Below are 22,025 nucleotides of genomic sequence, written 5' to 3' on the forward strand. Positions count from 1 at the left end.
ATCGAGATCATGCCACTGCACTCCAGCCTTGGCAACAGAGTGAGACTCCATCCCCCTCTCAAAAGAGGAATATTTGGTAGAGATGCATTTTTGCCATGTTTCCCAGGTTGGTCTCAAACCCCTGGGCTCAAATGATCCTCCCACTTTGGCCTCCCAAAGTGTTGGGGTTACAGGCATGAGTCACTGCTCCCATCAAGAATTATGAAATGACATAAACCAAAGCACAATCCGATTTTTTGAAATAAAGACAAAACTGCATTTAGAGGGAAAAGTTCAAACCTTCAAATTGTTCATATGAGAAAAAAAAACAAACAAAACAGGATATAACTCTATGCCGTCTTAGGCTGCACTGTCACCATCCCAGACGGGCTGACTGTAGGTCAGATGGGAGTGTCCTTACAGAAATTAGGGACTTACCAGATGCGGACTGAGTTTGCAGGGTGCTCAGACCTCAGGAAGAACCAAGCAGTAACTCCAGGCTTGAAGACTTTGGGTCTCTCCTGTGGGTCTTCAGAAGCTTTTATTGACCTTTCTAATCATAACTCCTACCCACGCCTCTCTGCTTATCCACTGCTAGCTTCCAATCAATAAGTGATATCTGATTGGATTTCTGAAGCTCCACCCAGTTAATCCTGATTCTGTTTTTGGCTCTCTTCAGATTAATGGATTGTGTCAGATATCCATTCATATCAGATATCCATACTAAATTCATGAATCATGAAATTGACAGTGTTAGGGATAAGGTGGAAGTCAAGAATTCATTCATTCAAGGCTGGGCGAGGTAGCTCATGCCTGTAATCCCAGCACTTTGGGAGGAAAAGTTGCGTGGATCACCTGAGGTCAGGTGTTCAAGATCAACCATGCCAACATGGTGAAACCCCATCTCTTCAAAAATACAAAAATTAGCCGGGAATGATGGTGGGTGCCTGTAATCCAGCTACTCAGGAGGCTGAGGCAGGAGAATTGCTTGAACCTAAGAGGCAATGGTTGCAGGGAGCCAAGATTGTATCATTGTGCTCCAGTCTAGGTGACAGAGGGAGACTGTTGAAAAAAAAATTCATTCATTCATGAACTCCACAAACTCTGATGGAATTTTACTAATATGTGTCCTGCATAGTCGTGAGTTGGAGGCAGGGAAGGGTTTGATCTGTTCTGGGCATTAGACAGAAAAAATAAAATCTGAAAGTAGTGTTGTCAGGAGTCTTTGGCCACATCAAAATTATAAAAATGACTTATAGTTAAAATAGCTTTATAAAAGCAGAGGAGTCGTCCCTACAAAATCAGAAAAAAAAAAAAACCACCATATATCGAATGGTCTTGTGGGTTTTATATCACCTAAGGTAGCAGTTTATTTACTTGTGCTGGTGGAAGAGAGGTGCCACTCAGGGTGTGAGTGGTCTCAGGGCTCAGGTTAAGGCTTCTCTGGAAGAAATTGAAACCACACCTATCAACTTTATAAATTTAATCAAAGAAGAAGGGAGGGGGAAAAACCAAAATAAACCAAGCTTGCAGCGCATTCAGCATTCATCATGAGGTCAGCTTGCTCTCTGACCTGCTTCCTCATGCTTGCTGGCAGCCTGCTGTCCCAAAATCACGTAGACCTTAGATTACAATTCCCCTTAACCGCCCTCCAGACAACAATTTAAACATTGTAAAACATTAACTTTTTCATTTGACATATTCTTTCGGGTTCTGCACGTCAGTGAAACTACTGATGCCAGCTGATCTGAAGGGCCCTGCAAGGCACCAACTCACCAAAGACTGCAGTTTTGACATCCTGATGACTTCATACCTCTTACTGCCACCACAATATACCAACTTTCCAGCCCCTTGCTATCCATGATCCCCTGAAAACCCTGAGTACTCCTTGGGGAGATGAATTTGAGGATCTCCTCCCAGCTTCTCATTCAGCCACCCTGTGATCGTTAAACTCTCTGCTGCAAACCCTGCTGTCTCAGAATATTGGTAAGTTACTGTGCAGAAGGCATAGGAACCTGATAGTCCTGTAATAAAATCATGTCAAAATTTCAAAGAGAAGTGAGGGTGGAGGCTGGGCAGGGTTGAGCTGGGTGTTTTAATGGGATCCTGGGAGAGAACGAAGACTTGGTAAACATGTTGGGAGTTATTGAGGTAGTGGAGGAGGAATTTATCCAACATTGCACTGATACCCCTTTGGTTTTGATCCTTATGACCACGGATGAGTCTTTCAAAACAATTTATGTAATCCTCCTTATTTTTCCTTTCAAAACCTTTGTCTTCCTTTACCTCCTTGGATAATGTCACATTCATTCCCATTGCTTTTCTCATTTCATAATAAAAATATTTTTATTTATTTATTTATTTATTTATTTATTTATTTATTTTTTACAGAGTCTCTTTCTCTGTTAAGCAGACCATATATTTTGTCACCACACAAGATGAGTAACTTGGTTTCTTTAGAGAAAGGGTCAAAAGGATCCCATTCCGCACCAGCTGGGAGTGATATAAAGGTTATGGTTATTCTTTGTCATACCTGCACCTGCATATTGCCAGTGAAAACCTGTAGGTCACACTGGGCAGGCTTCCAAATTAACCACCTGTGGAAGGTCTTAGGATTGGCTTACATCCTGTCCCTGAGTAAAGAATCTGATCGTGAGTTCATGAGTGCCTCAAACTCTTCAAGTACTGATGAAAACTTCACCTACAGACGGTGAGAAGGACATTGATTTGATTCTGATCATGAAGGTTTGCTGGTTGTCTTGCAAGGAAAATGTTTTAGCCTGTTGTGTTGTCATCTAAAGCCAATGATTGTAGCCTCTGTATTATACCTTCCAATGGAAAAGACAAATTCAAAAAACAACTCTATTTGAACCTTGCCAGGTCAATAAAACAAAAACCAAACAAAACACTGATAGGAGGAGTCCCATTCCCATCTTTTAACCTTTCTCACAAAAGCATTCCAACTTGTAACAGATTTTGGGACACACCCACTTTGTCAATGTGTGTCTTTCAGGTCGATCCTCACATCTAGCTTCCAATAAAGATTTATTAATTATTTCTGTCTCAACAGCCTCAACTTCCATTGACACCAGGTTGCATGGTAATGGTTTGGATTGGGGTGGGAAGAAAAAATATTTCTATGAACTTTATAAAGTAATCCTCACATGCCATCTCCACTGAAGAATGAATAGGGGCCGGGCACGGTGGCTCATGCCTGTAATCCCAGCACTTTAGGAGGCCAAGGTGGGTAGATCATGAGGTCGGGAGATGGAGACCATACTGGCCAACATGGTGAAACCCCGTCTCTACTAAAAATACAAAAATTAGCTGGGTGTGGTGGTGTGCTCCTTTAATCCCAGCTACTCAGGAGGCTGAGGCAGGAGAATTGCTTGAACCTGGGAGGCTGAGGTTGCTGTGAGCCAAGATTGGCCACTGCACTTTAGTCTGTGCAACAGAGTGAGACTCCGTCCCAAGAAAAAAAAAAAAGAATCAATAGGTTCCTCTCCAAACATGCCCTGAGTATTGATGCATCCAATAAATGAAACTATTATTTATTTCATATAGTAGAGCTATACAGGCATTCTATTTGCTTCTAGTTTCCAATAAGCCAATGTCTAGTTTCAGTAATGTCTCTGATTATATGGCAGAGGGTAACACGGTCATGTTCAGATTCTATGTCTATGTCAATACCTACAGCATTTCAATCTCCATAATGTGTGAAACCGAAGAGTTTGATTCTAGGGGGAGTCTGGGACACTACCTAGATTAGACCCAGTGATGCTAATGCTTTCTATGCATACAGATAAAGTACCAGTAATGAAGTCAATAATAGTCATAGGCTACCCATTTGCGTCTATAGCTTCTTCTCAGTGCCAAGTCATTTAATTAAGCATCACTGAAAGCCTCCTTCACTTACTGGAAACAGTCTTTGAAATTACTGCATCAAGATCTTGCAGTACTGAGTCATATTGTTACTGAACGATGGGCTCACTCTCCTAAGTGCATAGAAGCCAATACAATGACACCATCTTTTGAGAAAGGGAAAAAAGTTTAGGCCGGGAGCAGTGGCTCATGCCTATAATCCCAGCACACTGGGAGGCTGAGTCAGGTGGATCACAAGGTCAGAAGTTTGAGATCAGCCTGGCCAACGTGATGAAACCCCAACTGCACTAATAATACAAAAATTGGGCTGGGTGTGGTGGCCCACACCTGTAATTCCAGCACTTTGGGAGGCTGAGGCAGGTGGATCATAGGGTCAGGAGTCGGAGACCAGCCTGGCCAATATGGTGAAAGCCCGTCTCTACTAAAAATACAAAAATTAGCTGGGCATGGTGTCGGGCACCTATAGTCACAGCTATTTGGGAGGCCGAGGTAGGAGAATTGCTTGAACCCGGGGGCAGAGGTTGCAGTGGACTGAGATTGCGCCACTGCACTACAGCCTGGGTGACAAAGCAAGACTCCATGTAGGTAAAAAAAAAAAAAAAATTCATTAAGAGTTAACCGGGGCAGGTGTGGTGGCCCACGCCTATAATCCCAGCACTTTGGGAGGGCTAGATGGGTGGATCATGAGGTCAGGAGTTTCAGACCAGCCTGACTAATATAGTGAAACCCCCTCTGTACTAAAAATACAAAAATGAGCCAAGCGTGGTGGCGTGCGCCTGTAATCGCAGTTACTCAGGAGGCTGAGGTGGGAGAATCACTTGAATCAAGCCAAGATCACACCACTGCACTTCAGCCTGGGTGAGAGGGAGAAAAAAAAAAGGCTGGGCGCGATGGCTCATGCCTGTGATCCCAGCACTTTGGGAGGTCGAGGTTGGTGTATCACCTGAGGTCAGGAGTTCAAGACCAGCCTGACCAACATGGAGAAACCCCATCTCTACTAAAAACACGACATTAGCTGGGTGTAGTGGCACATGTCTGTAATCCCAGCTACTGGGGGGGCTGGGGTAGGCGAATCACTTGAACCCAGGAGGCAGAGGTGGCAGGGAGGTGAGATCGCACCCTTGTACTCCAGCCTGGTCAATAAGAGTGAAACTCTGTCTCAAAAAATAAAATAAAATAAAATAAAATAAAATAAAATAAAATAAAATAAAATAAAGTAAAATAAAACAAAATAAAACAATTAACTGACAAGGAGATTGGAGACAAGGTCCAAACCTGTCTCCCCAATCTGGGGATGGTGGAGTAAGCTCGAATGACCTTTCCCGCTGCTTTCAATTCATACAGTCTGCCAGGCTGTGTTAACAGTTAAGGAGTTAAACCTTTTTCCCATCGGACATGCCTAAACGACTTGGGCTCTGTGTCATCATCCATAACAACTTAAGCGATGGTTAATCCACTCAAGCTAATCCTCTAGTTACACGATCAGAGCTAAAAAGTGCAGAGGATACCGGAAGTTCTATTATCAAAGGCATAGGTTCTCCAGTAAATACTTTATTATCAGTGCTTCTGATAGTAGTTGGTGAAAAAAATAACTTATAAGGGATCTGTGTTTTCCCACAGCGGTGGTAAAACTTTTGATTAAAGTAATCCAATCTTGCTGGGCGTGGTGGTTCACACCTGTAATCACAGCACTTTGGGAGGCTGAGGCTGGCAGATCACTCGAGACCAGCAGTTGACCATCCTGGCCAACATGGTGAAACCCTGTTTCTACTAAAAATACAAAAATTACCTGGGCGTGGTGGCAGGCACTTGTAATCTCAGCTACTTGGAAGGCTGAGGCATGAGAATCGCTTGAACCCAGGAGGCAGAGTTTTCAGTGAGCCGAGATAGCAGCACTGTACTGCTGTCTGGGCAAGAGAGACTCTGTCTTTAACAAACAAACAAACAACAAAAAAAACACAAAAAACAAAAAAACAAAACAAACAAACAAAAAATTAGTAATCCAGTCTTCTTTGTTAGTTTAGCTAATTTTAGTTTCTTTTTTTTTTTTTTTTTTTTTTTTTGAGACGGAGTCTCGCTCTGTCACCCAGGCTGGAGTGCAGTGGCCGGATCTCAGCTCACTGCAAGCTCCGCCTCCCGGGTTCACGCCATTCTCCTGCCTCAGCCTCCCGAGTAGCTGGGACTACAGGCGCCTGCCACCTCGCCCGGCTAAGTTTTTTTTGTATTTTTAGTAGAGACGGGGTTTCACTGTGTTAGCCAGGATGGTCTCGATCTCCTGACCTCGTGATCCGCCCGTCTCGGCCTCCCAAAGTGCTGGGATTACAGGCTTGAGCCACCGCGCCCGGCCTAGTTTTAAGATGCCATTTGTTCACTCAACCTTTGTAGAATACCAAGGATAATGAAGTTAATGGTAGGGCCATTGGATCTGTAAAACCTTGTCTGTGTGATAACCTGCCTAGTAAACTGAGTTCTCCTACCATTGGAGATTTCTCCAGAGATGCCTGAGAAAGGAAACACATTTTATACTCATTTATTAAAAAAAAAAAAAAAAGAGAGAGAGAGAAAATAAATATAATCATTTATTTGCTATGACTGTGGCATCAGCCTTTCTAAAAAAGGAAGCTATAACCCATCCTGCAAATGGACACACAATCACAAGAATTGTAGCCTTTTTACATGACTCACTGGTCCATGGCAACCCCCTTTCTTGCAGCTATATGTGTGTATGTCTATCTATTCATATGTATATCTATATCTATGTCCTTTTGTTACTGTGATTCACTTCCACTCTCCTTTCCATAGGTAGCCATACCACTCTTTGACCTAGCCTTCAATTTGCATGTGACCTCACAGAATATAAATATATGGAAAGTGTATAGAATATATACTTGTGTTTTTTATGTGTATTTATTTTAATTACATATATGCTATAGTGTATGGTGCTACAGAAGAGGGCCTCACAATTAATTGTCCAGTACTGGACACTTTGGAGAGTGAACGGACATGCTGTTGTTGTTATTATTATTATTATTATTATTATGGAGATGGAGTCTCGCTCTGTCATCAGGCTGCTGGAGTGCAATGGTGCGATCTCCACTCACTGCAACCTCCAGCTCCCGGGTTCAAATGATTCTCCTGTCTTAGCCTCTCAAGTACCTGGGATTACAGGTGCCTGCCACCATGCCTGGTTACTTCTTGTATTTTTAGTACAGATGGTGTTTCGCCATGTTGGCCAGGCTGGTCTCGAACTCCTGACCTCAGATGATCTGCCCACCTTGGCCTCCCAAAGTGCTGGGATTATGGGCATGAGCCACCTCACCCAGCCTTGTTATAATTAAGATTTTCAGAACAACAGGGTGTATGAAGGCTTGTAATCACCTTAACTATAGACCTTGGTTTCTTACCTAAGTTTTAAACTAATACATTTTTCAAATATAATAACAATAAAAATATTATTGCTTGCCCTATGTGAAATCCAGCTTGAAGAACTTAAGTAAATTAACTCATAGCACTCTGTGAAGTCAATATTGCGATTATCCCATTTTATGGGTGAGTGAGCTAAGACACAGAAAGGTTATGAAAGTTGGAGATCACACAGCCATTGGCCACTGAGCCAGTTTTGAACCTAAATTAATCAGTCTGAATCTGGAGTCTTTACTACTGACCAAAATATCTACGTGCCTCTAAATCCTAAGTTGTTGAGGGTTTTACCTTCTTTCATCTCTCACTAGGAAGGAAGCTAATGTTTATCCATTACATCTGATATTTAATGCAAGTTTTTTTAACATACCACATTTCATTTTCCAAAATACGTTGTTATAAATTTAATTTGATTTTTCTGCAATTCTTTTCTGCATTTTTTAGGAACCTTGCTTTTCCCCCTTTTAGTTTGCCAGTGTGGTGAATTACACTTAGATTTTTTTGTGATTGGCATTCCCAGAATGGCCATTATATATGACTTTCTAATGACCGTTGCATTTAGCTAGCTGATATTTTATTAAGAACTTTTGCTGGTCAGGCGCGGTAGCTCATGCCTACAATCCCCGCACTTAGGGAGGCCGAGGCTGGTGGATCACCTGAGGTCAGGAGTTGGAGACTAGCCTGGCCAACAGGGAGAAACTCCGCCTCTACTAAAAGTACAGCAAGTAGCTGGGTGTGGTAGCATGTGCCTGTAATCCCAGCTACTTGGGAGGCTGAGACAGGAGAATGGCTCGAATCCTGGAGGCCGAGGTTGCAGTGAGTCAAGATCATGGCACTGCACTCCAGCCTGGGTGACAAAGTGGAACTCTGTCTCAAAAAAAAAAAAAAAAAAAAAAGAAAACTTTTTCCAAGTAAGTTTTAAATTTACTTTCCTTCTAATATCCTTATTCACTTTTAAAATACAGGTTATAGCTCTCTCATGAAATGAATTAGACAGCTTTCCATATTTACCTTTCTTTCTGGAACATGTTATGTAAGACAGAAAATACCGGCTGGGTGCAGTGGCTCACGCCTGTAATACCAGCACTTTGAGAGGCTGAGGCGGGCAGATCACTTCAGGTCAGGAGTTTGAGACCAGCCTAGCCAACAAGGTGAAGCCCCGTCTCTACTAAAAATGCAAAACTTAGCTGGGTGTGGTGGTGGGTGCCTGTAATCTCAGCTACTCAGGAGGCTGAGGCAGGAGAATCGCTTGAGTCTGGGAGGTGGAGGTTGCAGTGAGCAGAGATTGTGCCACTGCACTCTAATGTGGGTGACAGAGCAAGACTCCGTCTCAAAACAAAAACAAAAACAAACAAACATAACTGACAGTGTGGAAAAAATCACATGGAAATTATCTGAGTCTAGAGACTTGAGGGAGTGAAGTCTCTGATTAGAATTTATTTATTTATTTTTTTGAGACAGACTCTCACTCGGTTGCCTAGGCTGGTATGCAGAGGCGGGATCTCGGCTCACTGCAACCTCCGCCTCCTGGATTCAAGCGATTCTCCTGTCTCAGTCTCCTGAGTAGCTGGGATTACAGGCATGTAATTTGATTTTTGCATTTTTAGTAGTGATGTGGTTCTACCACATTGGGCGGGCGGGTCTCAAACTCCTGACTTCAAGTGATCCTCTAGCTTCGGCCTCCCAAAGTGCTGGGATTACAAGCAGGAGCCACTGCGCTCAGCCAATAGATAAGAAATTCAAGAAAGTGGTTTTGTCTGGGCAGAAAGTAAGAGACAAGACTCCAGGAATAAGAGAGGGTCACCCAGGAAGACTCATCTGGAAGGTGATTCATCAGGGGAAATCTGAAGCAAATATGGCAAAATGTTAACAATAAATCCGGGTGTGAGTAACTTTGTGTTTTATGTATTACTCAGTAGACTTTTCTGTGTATTTGGAATATAATGAAAATTATACTGACAATATATGAGAGACTAAGACATCATGATTGGAATGTGAAGAATTCTTTTTTTTTTTTGAGACAGGGTCTCAGTTTGTCACCCAGACTGGAGTGCAGTGGCACTATCTCGCCTCACTGCAGCCTTGACCTCCTGGGCTCAAGCCATCCTCCAGTCTCAGCTCCCTAAGTAGCTGGGACTACAGGTGTGCACCACCACACCTGGCGAACTTTTTGTAGAGACCGAGTTTCACCATGTTGCCCAGGCTGGTCTTAAACTCCTGAGCTCAAGCAGTGTGCCTGCCTTGGTCTCCCAAAGTACTAGTATTACAGGGGTGAGTCACTGTGCCCAGCCCAGAACACTTTAGAGAAATTCTGCTAGAAATGGGAAGAAATGAATGCTAGCTAGAGACTCCTATGGCAGCAAACACAGTTTTTTTCTTTCTTTTCCTTTTGCTTCATTTTCAAAATGAAAGATTGTGAAGAGCCTGGTCATAAGCTGATGAAAATGATTTATCAGAGACAAGAAAATTGATCCAGAAGAGATGGGATAAACAGAGGGAAAGCTTTGAGAGGCCAAAGAGAAACTTTAGTGTGGACAAGGAATTTTAGTACCATATGGTCTGTAATAGTAAAATAAATGTACATCAACAGGCAAAGGTTAAACCGTGCACCATTCGTTTTATAAACTACTCTATGCCAGCTAATTAGAATGAGGACAAATCTTCAAGATTTACACTTAAGTGGAAAAAAGTGAGATGATCAATACCACAGTAAAACACTATTTCTATAAGGAAAGATAAAACCAGACATCATCCGGTTGGGCGCAGTGGCTCTACTAAAAATATGAAATTAGCTGGGAGTGGTGGCGCACGCCTATAATCCCAGCTACTCGAGAGACTGAGGCAGGAGAATTGTTTGAACCCTGGAGGTGGAGGTTGCAGTGAGCCGAGATCTCACCATTGCGCTCCAGCCAGGGTAACAAGAGCGAAACTCCATCTCAAAAACAAACAAACAAACAAATAAACGAAAACAAGAAAGAAAAAACCCAGACATCTCTATGTGCACATAAGGATGTTTAAGAATTCACGGGAGAGTCTGGAAGAAGGCACACTGAACTGAACTATCTGGAGAGGGGGTAGGGATGGAGGGAAAGTTCAGAGGAGACATTTGCTGTCTGTATTATTGGATTGTCTTATGTTGAGAACCCTGTCTGTATTAATTGCAGGAGTGAGGGATGTATGAGAAACAAATGAATTTGCCCGCATGTACTTCTTCTGATTGCTGGACTTCATGATACACAGGGAGTTACCACAGTGTCACCAAGACCGTGGCAAGACCGTGGGCACAGCAGAAAGCCCAGTGGCTGCCAGGGACTGGGGTACAGTGGGATGAATAGGCAGAGCTGAGAGGCTTTTTAGGAAGTGAAACTACTCTGCATGATGCTATAATGGTGGAAACGTGTCATTATCCATTTGTTAAAACCCATAGAATGGGCCCAGTGTGGTGGCTCATGCCTATAATCTCAGCAGTCTGGGAGGCCGAGGCAGGAGGATCACCTGAGGTCAGGAGTTCAAGACTAGCCTGGCCAGCATGGTAAAACCACATATCTGCTAAAAATTAAACATTAGCCAGGCATGGTGGTGTGCGCCTATAATCCCAGCTGAAACTCCACTAAAAAAAAAAAAAAAAGGAAAAAGAAAAAGAAATATTTTACAAGTGTTACTACATGCCTCTATGAGTTTCATAGTTAGATAAAACGGAGTATGATGTCTTTACTGGTGAGAGCTAGTTTGATTCAGCAATGGCCGCTCCCCACCATGAGGACAGGCATGGGTTGGTGATGCCCTGAGGCTCCTGCTCATGCGCACTGTGGGCCTCCCCTTCCGGGGCAGGGGCCGCGCCTTTTGCAGTGAAGTCCTTTCCTGGCACAGGTAACGGTCAGAAGTTGAGGGTTCTGGATCCACCCATCAAGAGTGAGCAGGGTCTCAGCATCTGGATTGAAGGGAGGGCCCCCAAGAAGAAGGGGCTTAACTTCAGGGGCTCATGCCCACTGGTCACTTAGAATAATCCAGGCCCTATGTGTCCACCTAGTATTGCGTGTTAACCGTCTGAACACTCACATACAGAAGCAAGGTGGTAACACACACCCAGAGGGAAGTAAAGGATAGGAGGAGCTCATCACCATGATTTCATTCTCATGCCATGAGTTCCTGGGGCCAAACCTCATTGATCAGACAACTCACTGCCTTTTTCTCTCCATAAAAGCAACTGTAGATTACTCAGGTTTACAGTGAAGAAAAACTGAGGCTGGGTGCGGTGATATACGCCTATAATCCCAGCTACTGGTTGAGGTGGGAGAATTGCTCTATCCCGGGAGGCGGAGGTTGCAGTGAGACGAGACGGTGCCACTGTACTCCAGCCTGGGCGACAGAGCGAGATACCGTCTCAAAAAAAAAAAAAAAAAAAAAAAGAAACAAAAACAAAAAAAAGAGTGGCTACATGGCTACGTTTTGAATAGAGGATCTTAGAGGATGTTTGATTTGAGAAGGAAAAATTCCTATGAAAATAGAAGTATAAATTGGAACTTTTTGTGTTAATGCAAGACAATAGCAAGTCCATGGAAGGAAGTCACGTGGAGTCTTATTCTGTCATTTTGGGAAAGCGATTTCCTAACACCGTCTACCTCTCGAAGAGGATTTCCCGTGGAAATCCTTAAATGTAACTCATGTGGTAGAATCCCTTCCAATGAGGCTCAAGGACAGTTTTCCTCTGGTTTTGTTTCTAAAAGCCATTAGCTCCAGGTTCTGGGTCATGGAAGGTCTGATCATTATCCGTCGATAGTTCATGAAAAGTCTTCTTGCCTGGATGACAGAGTGAGACTCAGTCTCAGAAAAAAAAAAAAAAGAAAGGAGGGCCGGGCGCGGTGGCTCACGCCTGTAATCCCAGCACTTTGGGAGGCCGAGGCGGGCGGATCACAAGGTCAGGAGATCGAGACCACGGTGAAACCCCGTCTCTACTAAAAAAAATACAAAAAATTAGCCGGGCGCGGTGGCGGGCGCCTGTAGTCCCAGCTACTCAGGAGGCTGAGGCAGGAGAATGGCGTAAACCCAGGAGGCGGAGCTTGCAGTGAGCCGAGATCGCGCCACTGCACTCCAGCCTGGGCGACAGAGCGAGACTCCGTCTCAAAAAAAAAAAAAAAAAAGAAAGGAAAAAGAAATGTCCTCTAATGCGAACAGTGTCTGGGTCAAAAGGGTTCGGTCCAGTAGAGACCTGGTGCGAGAGTGGACAATCTTCATTCCAAACAGCCTGATGGTTTCAAAGGTGGCAGGCAACTGGAGCAGGGTTTCCTTGTTTACAACAAAGTGAGTTTGAGTTTTAATAGTAAGGGGAGCTCCCCTTGCTCTTATCCTTTCGGCTGTTTTAGCTGCAAAGACTTTATTATCCTTTGCATTCTTTTCTTTCAGCATTGGATATTTTACATTCTAGAACTCTCTTAAAATGTTCACCTATGGTGACCAATTCAGTCATATCAGTAACTTTTTTTTTTTTTTTTTTTTGTGCGATGGAGTCTCCCTCTGTTGCCCAGGCTAGAGTGCAGCAGCGCAATCTTGGCTCACTGCAGACTCTGCCTCCTAAGTTCAAGGCTTCTCCTGCCTCAGCCTCCCGAGTAGCAGGGACCACAGGTGCGTGCCACCATGTCTGGGCAACTTCTGCATTTTTAGTAGAAATGTGGTTTCACTATGTTGACCAGGCTGCTCTCAAACTCCTGACCTCGTGATCCACCCGCCTCGGCCTCCCAAAGTGCTGGGATTACAGATGTGAGCCGCCGTGTCCGGCCTTTTGTATTTTTAGTAGAGATGGGATTTCACCATGTTAGTCAGGCTGGTTTTGAACTCCTGACCTCATATGAGCCACCCACCTCAGCCAACCAAAATGCTGGGATTACAGGTGTGACCCACAGCACCCAGCCTGGTAATTTCTTATGTGATTTTTTTTCCTTTTCTTTTCTTTTCTTTTTTTTTTTTTTTGAGACAGAGTCTTGCTCTATTACCCAGACTGGAGTGCAGTGGTGCGATCTTGGCTCACTGCAAGCTCCGCCTCCCGGGTTCACGCCATTCTCCTGCCTCAGTCTCCCGAGTAGCTGGGACTACAGGCGCCCGCCACCTCGCCCGGCTAGTTTTTTGTATTTCTTAGTAGAGACGGGGTTTCACTGTGTTAGCCAGGATGGTCTCGATCTCCTGACCTCGTGATCCACCTATCTCGGCCTCCCAAAGTGCTGGGATTACAGGCTTGAGCCACTGTGCGTGGCCTGTGATTTTTTTCTTTTCCTTTTTTTTTTTTTTTTGAGATGGAGTCTCACTCTGTCGCCCAGGCTGGAGTGCAGTGGCATGATCTCGGCTCAGTGCAACCTCTGCCTCCCGGGCTCAAGCAATTCTGCTGCCTCAGCCTCTGCAGTAGCTGGGACTATAGGCGCCCACAACCAGGCCCGGTTAATTTTTTGTATTATTAGTAGAGACGGGGTTTCACCTGTTAGCCAGGATGATCTCGATCACCTGACCTCGTGATCCACCCGCCTTGGCCTCCCAAAGTGCTGAGATTACAGGCGTGAGCCACTGCGCCTGGCCTACGTTATGTTTTTCAATCAGGTCACCAAGCTGTGGTCGAAGTCCACTAATGAGTAAAGTTGTCCTAGCCCTTCAAGTTCTAGCGGGAAATACTCCCTAGTTATTATTATAAGACCAGAATGTTTTACAAAGGAAATTACCATTCTAGACTTGGAATCAAAAACTGACACATCTGTCTTCTGTTCACATGGTGCAGTCATAAACCACTTGGCTGAGCATGGCGACACAAGAGTAATCCCAGCACTTTTGGAGGCTGAGGCAGGAGGATCGCTTGAGACCAGGAGTTAGAGACCAGCTTAGCCAACAGAGGGAGGCCCCATCTCTATAAAAATGAAACAAATTAGCCAGCTGTGGTTTTGTGCTTCTGTGGTCTCAGCTACTCAGGAGGCTGAGGTGGGAGGCTTGCTTGAGCCCAGGAGGTTGAGGCTGCAGTGAACTATGATCTACCACAACACTCCAGCCCAGGTGACAGAGGGAGATCCTGTCTCAGAAAAAAGAAATAAATAAATGAACAAATAACAATGGATCAGTCAATCTTTCATGGGAAGGCAGTGGGGATTGTTGTATCTTTTGGGCCACCCCTGGAAGTAGATCTTGAGGGGATAATAATACTTTCCTCAAGCATTTTTCCACCCTGCTGTCGTCGTTCATTTTTAGGCTTTCCCAGGTCCTAATACATGTGTGTCAACTGATACAAACCAGGTAACCCAGAGTCACAGCCTCCTGCGAGGATTCGAATTTACTCAGTAGATCGGGTGCAGTGACTCACTTCTGTAATCCCAGCACTTTGAGAGGCTGAGGTGGGAGGATCACTTGAGGCCAGAAGTTCAAAACCAACCTGGGCAACATTGCAAGACCCTGTCTCTGAAAAAATAAAAAACCAACAGAAAATAATGCTAAGTAGGCTATGGAGAAATGAGAACCCTGGTACACCATTGGTAGTTATGTAAATTAGTACAGCTGCTGTGAAAAACAGTGTGGAGTTTTCTCCAAAAAATAAAAATAAAATTACTATATGAACCATAAATCCCACTGCTGGATATATATCCTAAAGAAAAAAGAAATATATCTAAGAGATATCTGCACTTCCGTATTATTTTTATTTTTCTTTATTTCTTTTTATTTTTGTGAGACTGAGTTTTTACTCTTGTTGCACAGGCTGGAGTGCAGTGGTGTGATCTTAGCTCACTGCAACCTCTACCTTGATTTAGGTGATTCTCCTGCCTCAACCTCCCAAGTAGCTGGGATTACAGGCATGTGCCACCATGCCCGACTGATTTTGTATTTTTAGTAGAAATGGAGTTTCACCATGTTGGTCAGGCTGGTCTCTAATCCTGACCTCAAGTGATCCACCCACCTTGGCCTCCCAATGTTCTGGGATTACAGGTGTGAGCCACCGTACCTGGCCTGCACTCCCATATTTATTGCAGCACTATCCACAATAGCCAAAATATGGAATCAACCTAAGTGTCCATCAACAGATGAATGGATCAAGAAAACGTGGTGAATATACACAATAGAATATCATTCAGCCATAAACATGAATGAAATCCTGTCATCTGCAGCAACATGGATGGAACCGGAGGGCGTTATGTTACGTGAAGTAAGCCAGATACAGAAAGACAAACATGGCATGTTCTCACTCGTATTTAGGAACTAAAAAACATGAAACTTAAAAATAAAGAGTAGAATGACGGTTATCAGAAGCTAGGAAGGATAATGGGAAACAAAGGAGAAGAAGGGCGAGGTGGCTCACATCTGTATTCCCAGCACTGTGGGAGGCCAAGGTGGGCGGATCATGAGGTCGGAAGATTGGGACCATCCTGGCTAATACGGTGAAACCCTGTCTCTACTAAAAATACAAAAAAAAAAATATTTAGCTGGGTGTGGTGGCACGTACCTGTAGTCCCAGCTACTCAGAGGCTGAGGCAGGAGAATGGCATGAACCTGGGAATCGGAGCTTGCGGTAAGCTGAGATTGCACCACTGCACTCCAGCCTGGGTGACAGAGCAAGACTCCATCTCAAGAAAAAAAAGGGAGGCGGGGGATGGTTCATGGGTACAAAAATGTAGTTAGGAAGGAATAAGATCTAGTGTTCAGTAGCACCATAGGGCAGCTCATGTTGACAATAGTTCATAGTAAATTTCTACATAATTAAAACAATGGAATTGGAATGTTGCTGACACAAAGAAATGATAAATCCTTGAGATGGTGAAAACCCGCGTTACCCTGATTTGAACATTACACATTTTACGCTTGTATCAGAATATCAGGCCAGTTGTGGTGGCTCCTGTCTATAATCTCAGTACTTTGGGAGGCCCAAGTGGGTGGATTACCTGAGGTCAGGAGTTCGAGACCAGCCTGGCCAACCTGGTGAAACCCCGTCTCCACTAAAAATACAAAAATCAGCCAGGTGTGGTGATGGGCTCCTGTAGTCCCAGCTACTCAAGAAGCTGAGGCAGTAGAATTTCTTGAACCTGAGAGGCGGAGTTTGCAGTGAGCCAAGATTGTGTCATTGCACTCCAGCCGGGTGAAAGAGGGAGACTCCACCTCAAAAAAAAAAAAGAAAGAAAGAAAGAAAAAAAAAAAAGAACATCAGATGTACCCTGTAAATATGCACAATATTTATACATCCACAACAATTTTAAAATTAAAAAAATAGTAAAACTAGGCACGGTGGCTCATGCTTGTAATCCCACCACTTTGGGAGGCCAAGACAGGAGGAACACTTGAGTCTAGGAGTTTGAGATCAACGAGGTCAACACAGTGAACTCAGGTTCACCTGAGTGAACCATCAGAGAGCTTCCTGGCCCACATGGGGCAGGTTCCAAAGAGATTCTCAAGGCAGTGCAGGAACACTGCCTACAGGTCAGTGCCCTGGTGTCTCATGTTTCTTGATAAGGAGAGAAGGGAGACGTTATAGGAAGATATCTCATTGATATGAATTAACTTTCCAAAAGGTGTATTTTTGTATTAATGTGCACTAGAAATACTTAGAATATGTAATATGCATTTTTCTAAAAGGGAAATTGGACACAACTACCTTAATTCAGTGAAACCCACCAGCCACCGTCAGGACAGGCAAGAGTTGGTGATGTCACCAGGCTCCTGCAATACACGCTATGGCCATTCTCTTCCAGGTCAGGGGGCAGCCCCTGGTGCAGTGAAGCTGTTTCCTGGCATGGCCAGTTTTCAGGAACGGATTCCTCTGGATCTGCCCGTTAGGAGTGAGCAGGGTCTCGGTATCTGGGGAGCAGTGAGGGCCCCTGAGAAGAGGGTAGATTTCAGTGGCTCATCATCATTGCCCACACAGAATGTTCCAGGCCCTAAGTGTGCATCTCTTGTGAATGAACCCAGTGAACAGGCATGGGAGAAAGCAAGTAAGAAACAGATGACTGAAGAGGGTAAAAAATGGATGGGAATTAATCAAAATGATCACATTTCAGTTTGGATGCCTGGATTGGCTGTAGCTGAACCTCAATCACAGAAAACTTAGTACCTTTCATCAGCAACTAGAGATTTCTGATGTATAAATAGCTAAAACAGATTGATCAATCATGGAAGACACCAGAAAGTTTCCATTCAGGTTCCATTTATTTATGACATTTTCAAATAACCATCCTTGCGGGGTGCTAACTCCTGCATCACTCTAGAACTTCAGGTTCCATTTCTGAGTCTAGGAAACAGGTCCCTGAAGGCCTCATCGATGCCAAGTCAGCGTTTTCACCCAGTCCTGCCCCAGCTGAGTCGCCTTTGTTTCTCCACTTCCAGTCAGCACTTGCCTGAAACACACGGCTGTGTGCTTGCTTTAAGATGCACCTCACCGGGCACGGCTGCTCTTGCCTGTAAACCCAGCACTGTGGAAGGCCAAGGTGGTCAGATCACTTGAGGTCAGGAGTTCGAGGCCAGCCTTTGCCAACATCATGAAACCCAGTCTCTACTAAAAATACAAAAATTAGATGGGCGTGGTGGCACACGCCAGTAACACCAGCTACTAGGGAGGCTAAGGCAGGAGAATCACTTGAACCTGGGAGGTGGAGGTTGCAGTGAGATGAGATTGTGCCACTGCATTTCAGCCTGAGGGGGAGAGCAAAACTCCATAAACAAAAAAAAGCACCTGTGTCCTAGATTTCAGTGTCCAAGGGTCCAGAAGAAAGCTTATCCATTCCACTAACCAGCTCTTCCCTAGGAGCAAAGATGGAAGTCCACTGTCTCAGATGGCCATGAGCCACAGGAAGGGCAGGGAACGGGACCAAAAAAGATCCTCTTGGGCTGCCTGACTTCCCTGAGCGTCCGCATCAGCTCAGCCCGAATTGGGGCAAGGATCTCCCAATTGACGTGACCCCTGTTGTCAAGACTCTCCAGAGGGGCAGGATACAACTCCAGGCCTAACTTGCTCAGCCCGCCTGTGTGACGCAGCAGGTCTTTCAGAGCATTCGTGGAGGTCTCATTTCCACCAAAGTAGAAGGTGGTGAGCTGGGAGCAGCGGCTCAGGGCAGGCAGGAGGACCCTGAGTTGGGAGTCCTGGATCCGACAGTCCTTTAAGGTGAGGCTCTTGAGAGTAGCAGCAGCTTTCTCTAGCAGAGCTCCAAGGGGCTCAAGATTGGTGGTCCACATTAGGATATGAATCAGGTGCAGCTCCTTTAGCTGACTGAGGCTTGGGTACTGAGACAGACACTCCACGTCCTGATCAGCTAGGTAAGCATGACAGAATACAAAGGCCCGCAAGGGGTTCTTGAGGCACCTAGGGAGAGCAAGAAGTTAGTTTTGAGCAATGGTGCCAGTTAGAGGAGGGGGTTGGGAAATAATCTCAGTGGTAAACGTGAAGTGGGCATTGAGCAATTCTGCACCTTACTACAACACAGGTGTTATGGTAACCTGCAGTGGGGAAGCCTGTTTCACCCAAATACAAGTTTGTTCCCATCATCAGATGATCGTCTGGGTGCAAGATGCTGCCTGATGAAGACTCAGATCATTCAGGGGCAGCTCCATTTTAGGCTCAGTCCTTTCACCCTTGCTTGTGTGATTGGTTCAAGGCCACAAACTCCTTAAAGTCTCTTTACTTCATCTTTCAGCAGACAACCTCATCTCTGGGCCAGAGGAGCCCAGTGGGAGATGTGCACAAGGAACTCAGCTGAGCAAGGTCTATGGGTATCAGCTAGGGCTACCTGCCTACAAAGGTTCCCTGACATGTCTGTGTCTGTAAACCACCTATCACTTTATACCACTCTCATGCCTACTCCCTCACCTCTGTCCAGGAAGCACGCTTTTCCCATGCCAACTACTTTTCCTGGGGTTCAATAGAACCTTTTAAAGACAGGGAATTAGAGACAGGATCATTGGCATTTACTAAGCTGTGAGGACAGAGCTTCTACAGTGAAACGCACAGGTTTGATACACTTGCCCTTCTTTCACACTCTCTTCTATATGAAGAGCAAGTTTCAACATATTAACTTTAAACACACTTCCTAGAAAGGAATTCACAAATGCACCCTCACTAGATCTGAACCCCCGACTAACTAGCTCCCTACATGACTCTCTGTGTTGCAACTACCCCAGGCCATCCCTCTGCCCTTATTTGAGTGGTCTTGTGATACCCACTTCAGGATATAGAGCACTGAACAGCATAATGTGTTGATATTCTAGCCTCCCATTCCCTGTGACATCACCAGTGGCTGGTACACAGTACATGCCCACTAGCGTTTACTGTGAAAAAGAACAAAAGGTCTGTGGTATGGTCTGCAGAGAAAGCTCACCATCCTTTCTTACCTGAGCAGGTGCTCCAGGTGCTCTTTGATATTGCTGACCTTTCTTATATAAAGCATCTGGGGGTAGGACAGGCAGAGGAATGGAGAGTCCAAGTCAGGAATGAACTGCTGGAGGCCGCTCACGTATAACTCACCATCATAACCGAAGGCTAAAAAGAGTTTGCGAAGATTGCTCATCCGGCTCAGGTAAGGGGCAAACTTTCCTGTTTGATTCAGAGAGCACTTTCTCCTGACTTCCAACTCCTGGATACTGTCTGGGTATATCCTTTCCAATAGATTTCTGAAACTTGAAGTGGGCATTGAGTAATTCTGCACCTTACTACAACACAGGTGCACGAGACCGCTTCTGTAGTGGACCCACCCACAGAGGTAGCTCAGGCATTCATCCAGCGCACTGTCCTTTAGGCAGAGGTCTATGAACACCTTCAAGGGCTGGCGCTCTCCCGTCCTTGGACAGTCCTCCACTGTCTGCCTCTTACTCATGGCCTCTGGGGAGCAGGACAGGGCCCGGGCTCCAGACCATATGGTCCAGAAATTCTCATCAACATCCCGCAAATCCAGCACTTGAAGTTTCCACCTCCTGTGAGTCACATGGGGGAAAAGTTCAGAATGAGCAAGGACCCCCCCCGACCTGGGCTTTCCCTCCACATCCAGGACATCAGTCAGCTGCTTCTGTCCTCAGTGCTCCCACTTCTGTCTCTTCTCCATCCCGTTCCCCCTTGGATTCTCCCTGGCACCCACTTCTAGTACCTTGACCTTCCACTGGGAGGAAGCAGGTTCCTGTTTCCTCGGTGGACCCTGCATGGTCAGCAGTCCTTTCCCAGAGGAGCTGGGCCATGGCCAAGGCCTCTCATGGGCACCATCAGAAGCCTCTGAGCCACCCTAGCTCCCCAACCCCGCCACACCTGAGCCAGCTGTCCCCTTCCCTGGATGCCTGGGCCCTTCCCACCAGGCCACCCGAGTCACCTCACCTGGGCCGAACCTTCTGGGCCAGCAGCGTATCAAGTCCCTTCAGCGCAGCTCGCAAGGTCTCCAGATGAGGTGTCTTCATCAGGGATCCCAGAGGGAGGCGGAGGAAGGGCCAAGCCTGCACCATCAGCTTCAGGTCCTCACAGCGTCTCATGCTGAAGGCCTCCATGAACATCAGAGGGAAGACCTCCCGGGGCAGCTCATCCAGGGTGAAGATGGTCAGGGACCGGTTCCTCAGCAGGCTCTGCCCTGCCAGCTCCAGAAGTCTGGATGGGGACTGGAGGCTCATTCTGACAAATCTGCAAGGAAAAGCTCTAGAGGAAAATCCAGCAAAAAGGCAAGTTTCTCAGGCCAATCCCCTACAACCCCCACTTCTAGGGCCAAAGTCATTTCTCCAGCATGTGTGAAAGAGCCCTCAGTTTAGTCCAATTCCATTCTGTAATAAGTGGACACAGAGACATAGTTCTACCCTTCTGATACCAAGAAGAGTGTGTCCCAACCTCTAAAGAGCAGGCAAGATCTTTCCTAGTCCACGATTATTAGCCTCTGTTCCACTAAACTCATAACACCGGGAAATGTTACCGAGGATCTCTGAAGCTCAGATCTCATGCCTAGCTAATCTATTATTTGATGACTTTTTGTAAAGACATTGGCTTTCACTATGTTCTCCATGCTAGTCTTGAACTCCTAGACTCAAACAATCCACCCCCCTTGGCCTCCCAAAGTGCTGGTATTACAGGCATGACCCTGTGCCCAGCCTCATTATTGAAAATTTCAGTGAGAAGCTTTGAAAGCTATGTGACGGTGTTATGCATCATTCACAAGACACAGATGTTTCCAATACACACCTCTTACACATATTAAAAATGAACTACTTTGGCTGGGTGCAGGGACTCACACCTGTAATCCCAGCACTTTGGGAGGCAGAGGAAGGTGGATCATCTTAGGTCAGGAGATCGAGACCAGCATGGCCAACATGGTAAAGCCCTACCTCTACTAAAATTACGAAAATTAGCCAGGTGCAGAGGTGTGTGCCTGTAGTCCAAGCTACTAGGGAGGCTGAGGCAGGAAGATCGCTTGAACCCAGGAGGCAGAGGTTGCAGTGGGTTGAGATTATACCACTGTACTCCAGCCTGGGAAATAGGCTAGATTTAAAAAAAGAGAGAGAGGGCCGGGCGCGGTGGCTCAAGCCTGTAATCCCAGCACTTTGGGAGGCCGAGGCGGGTGGATCACGAGGTCAGGAGATCAAGACCATCCTGGCTAACATGGTGAAACCCCGTCTCTACTAAAAATACAAAAAACTAGCCGGGCGTGGTGGCGGGCGCCTGTAGTCCCAGCTACTCGGAGGCTGAGGCAGGAGAATGGCGTGAACCTGGGAGGCGGAGCTTGCAGTGAGCCGAGATCGCGCCACTGCACTCCAGCCTGGGTGACACAGCGCGAGAC

General features: G+C 45.6%; 1 protein-coding gene across 1 annotated transcript; it reads right to left on the minus strand.

Moving 5' to 3' along the window:
- Positions 1–17,420: 17,420 nt before the first annotated feature.
- LOC102138563 (PRAME family member 17) lies at positions 17,421–20,897 on the minus strand. Its single transcript, XM_005544751.4, has 3 exons — positions 20,585–20,897; positions 19,615–20,193; positions 17,421–18,589 (listed from the first exon to the last, which is right to left on the minus strand). The coding sequence occupies exons 1-3, from the start codon at positions 20,869–20,871 to the stop codon at positions 18,031–18,033; spliced, it is 1,425 nt and encodes a 474-aa protein (XP_005544808.3). The 5' UTR covers positions 20,872–20,897; the 3' UTR covers positions 17,421–18,030.
- Between the last annotated feature and the right edge of the window lie 1,128 nt (positions 20,898–22,025).

This window comes from Macaca fascicularis, chromosome 1 (genome assembly GCF_037993035.2).
Source record: "Macaca fascicularis isolate 582-1 chromosome 1, T2T-MFA8v1.1".
Taxonomy (NCBI): domain Eukaryota; kingdom Metazoa; phylum Chordata; class Mammalia; order Primates; family Cercopithecidae; genus Macaca; species Macaca fascicularis.

Excerpts from the sequence above, each read along its gene's own strand:
- LOC102138563 (XM_005544751.4), bottom strand. The coding sequence starts at position 20,871 with ATGAGCCTCCAGTCCCCATCCAGACTTCTGGAGCTGGCAGGGCAGAGC. Across the intron at positions 20,194-20,584 it reads GCCCAGAAGGTTCGGCCCAG|GAGGTGGAAACTTCAAGTGC; the intron begins GTGAGGTGACTC and ends TGTGACTCACAG. Across the intron at positions 18,590-19,614 it reads CACCTGGAGCACCTGCTCAG|GTGCCTCAAGAACCCCTTGC; the intron begins GTAAGAAAGGAT and ends TGCTCTCCCTAG.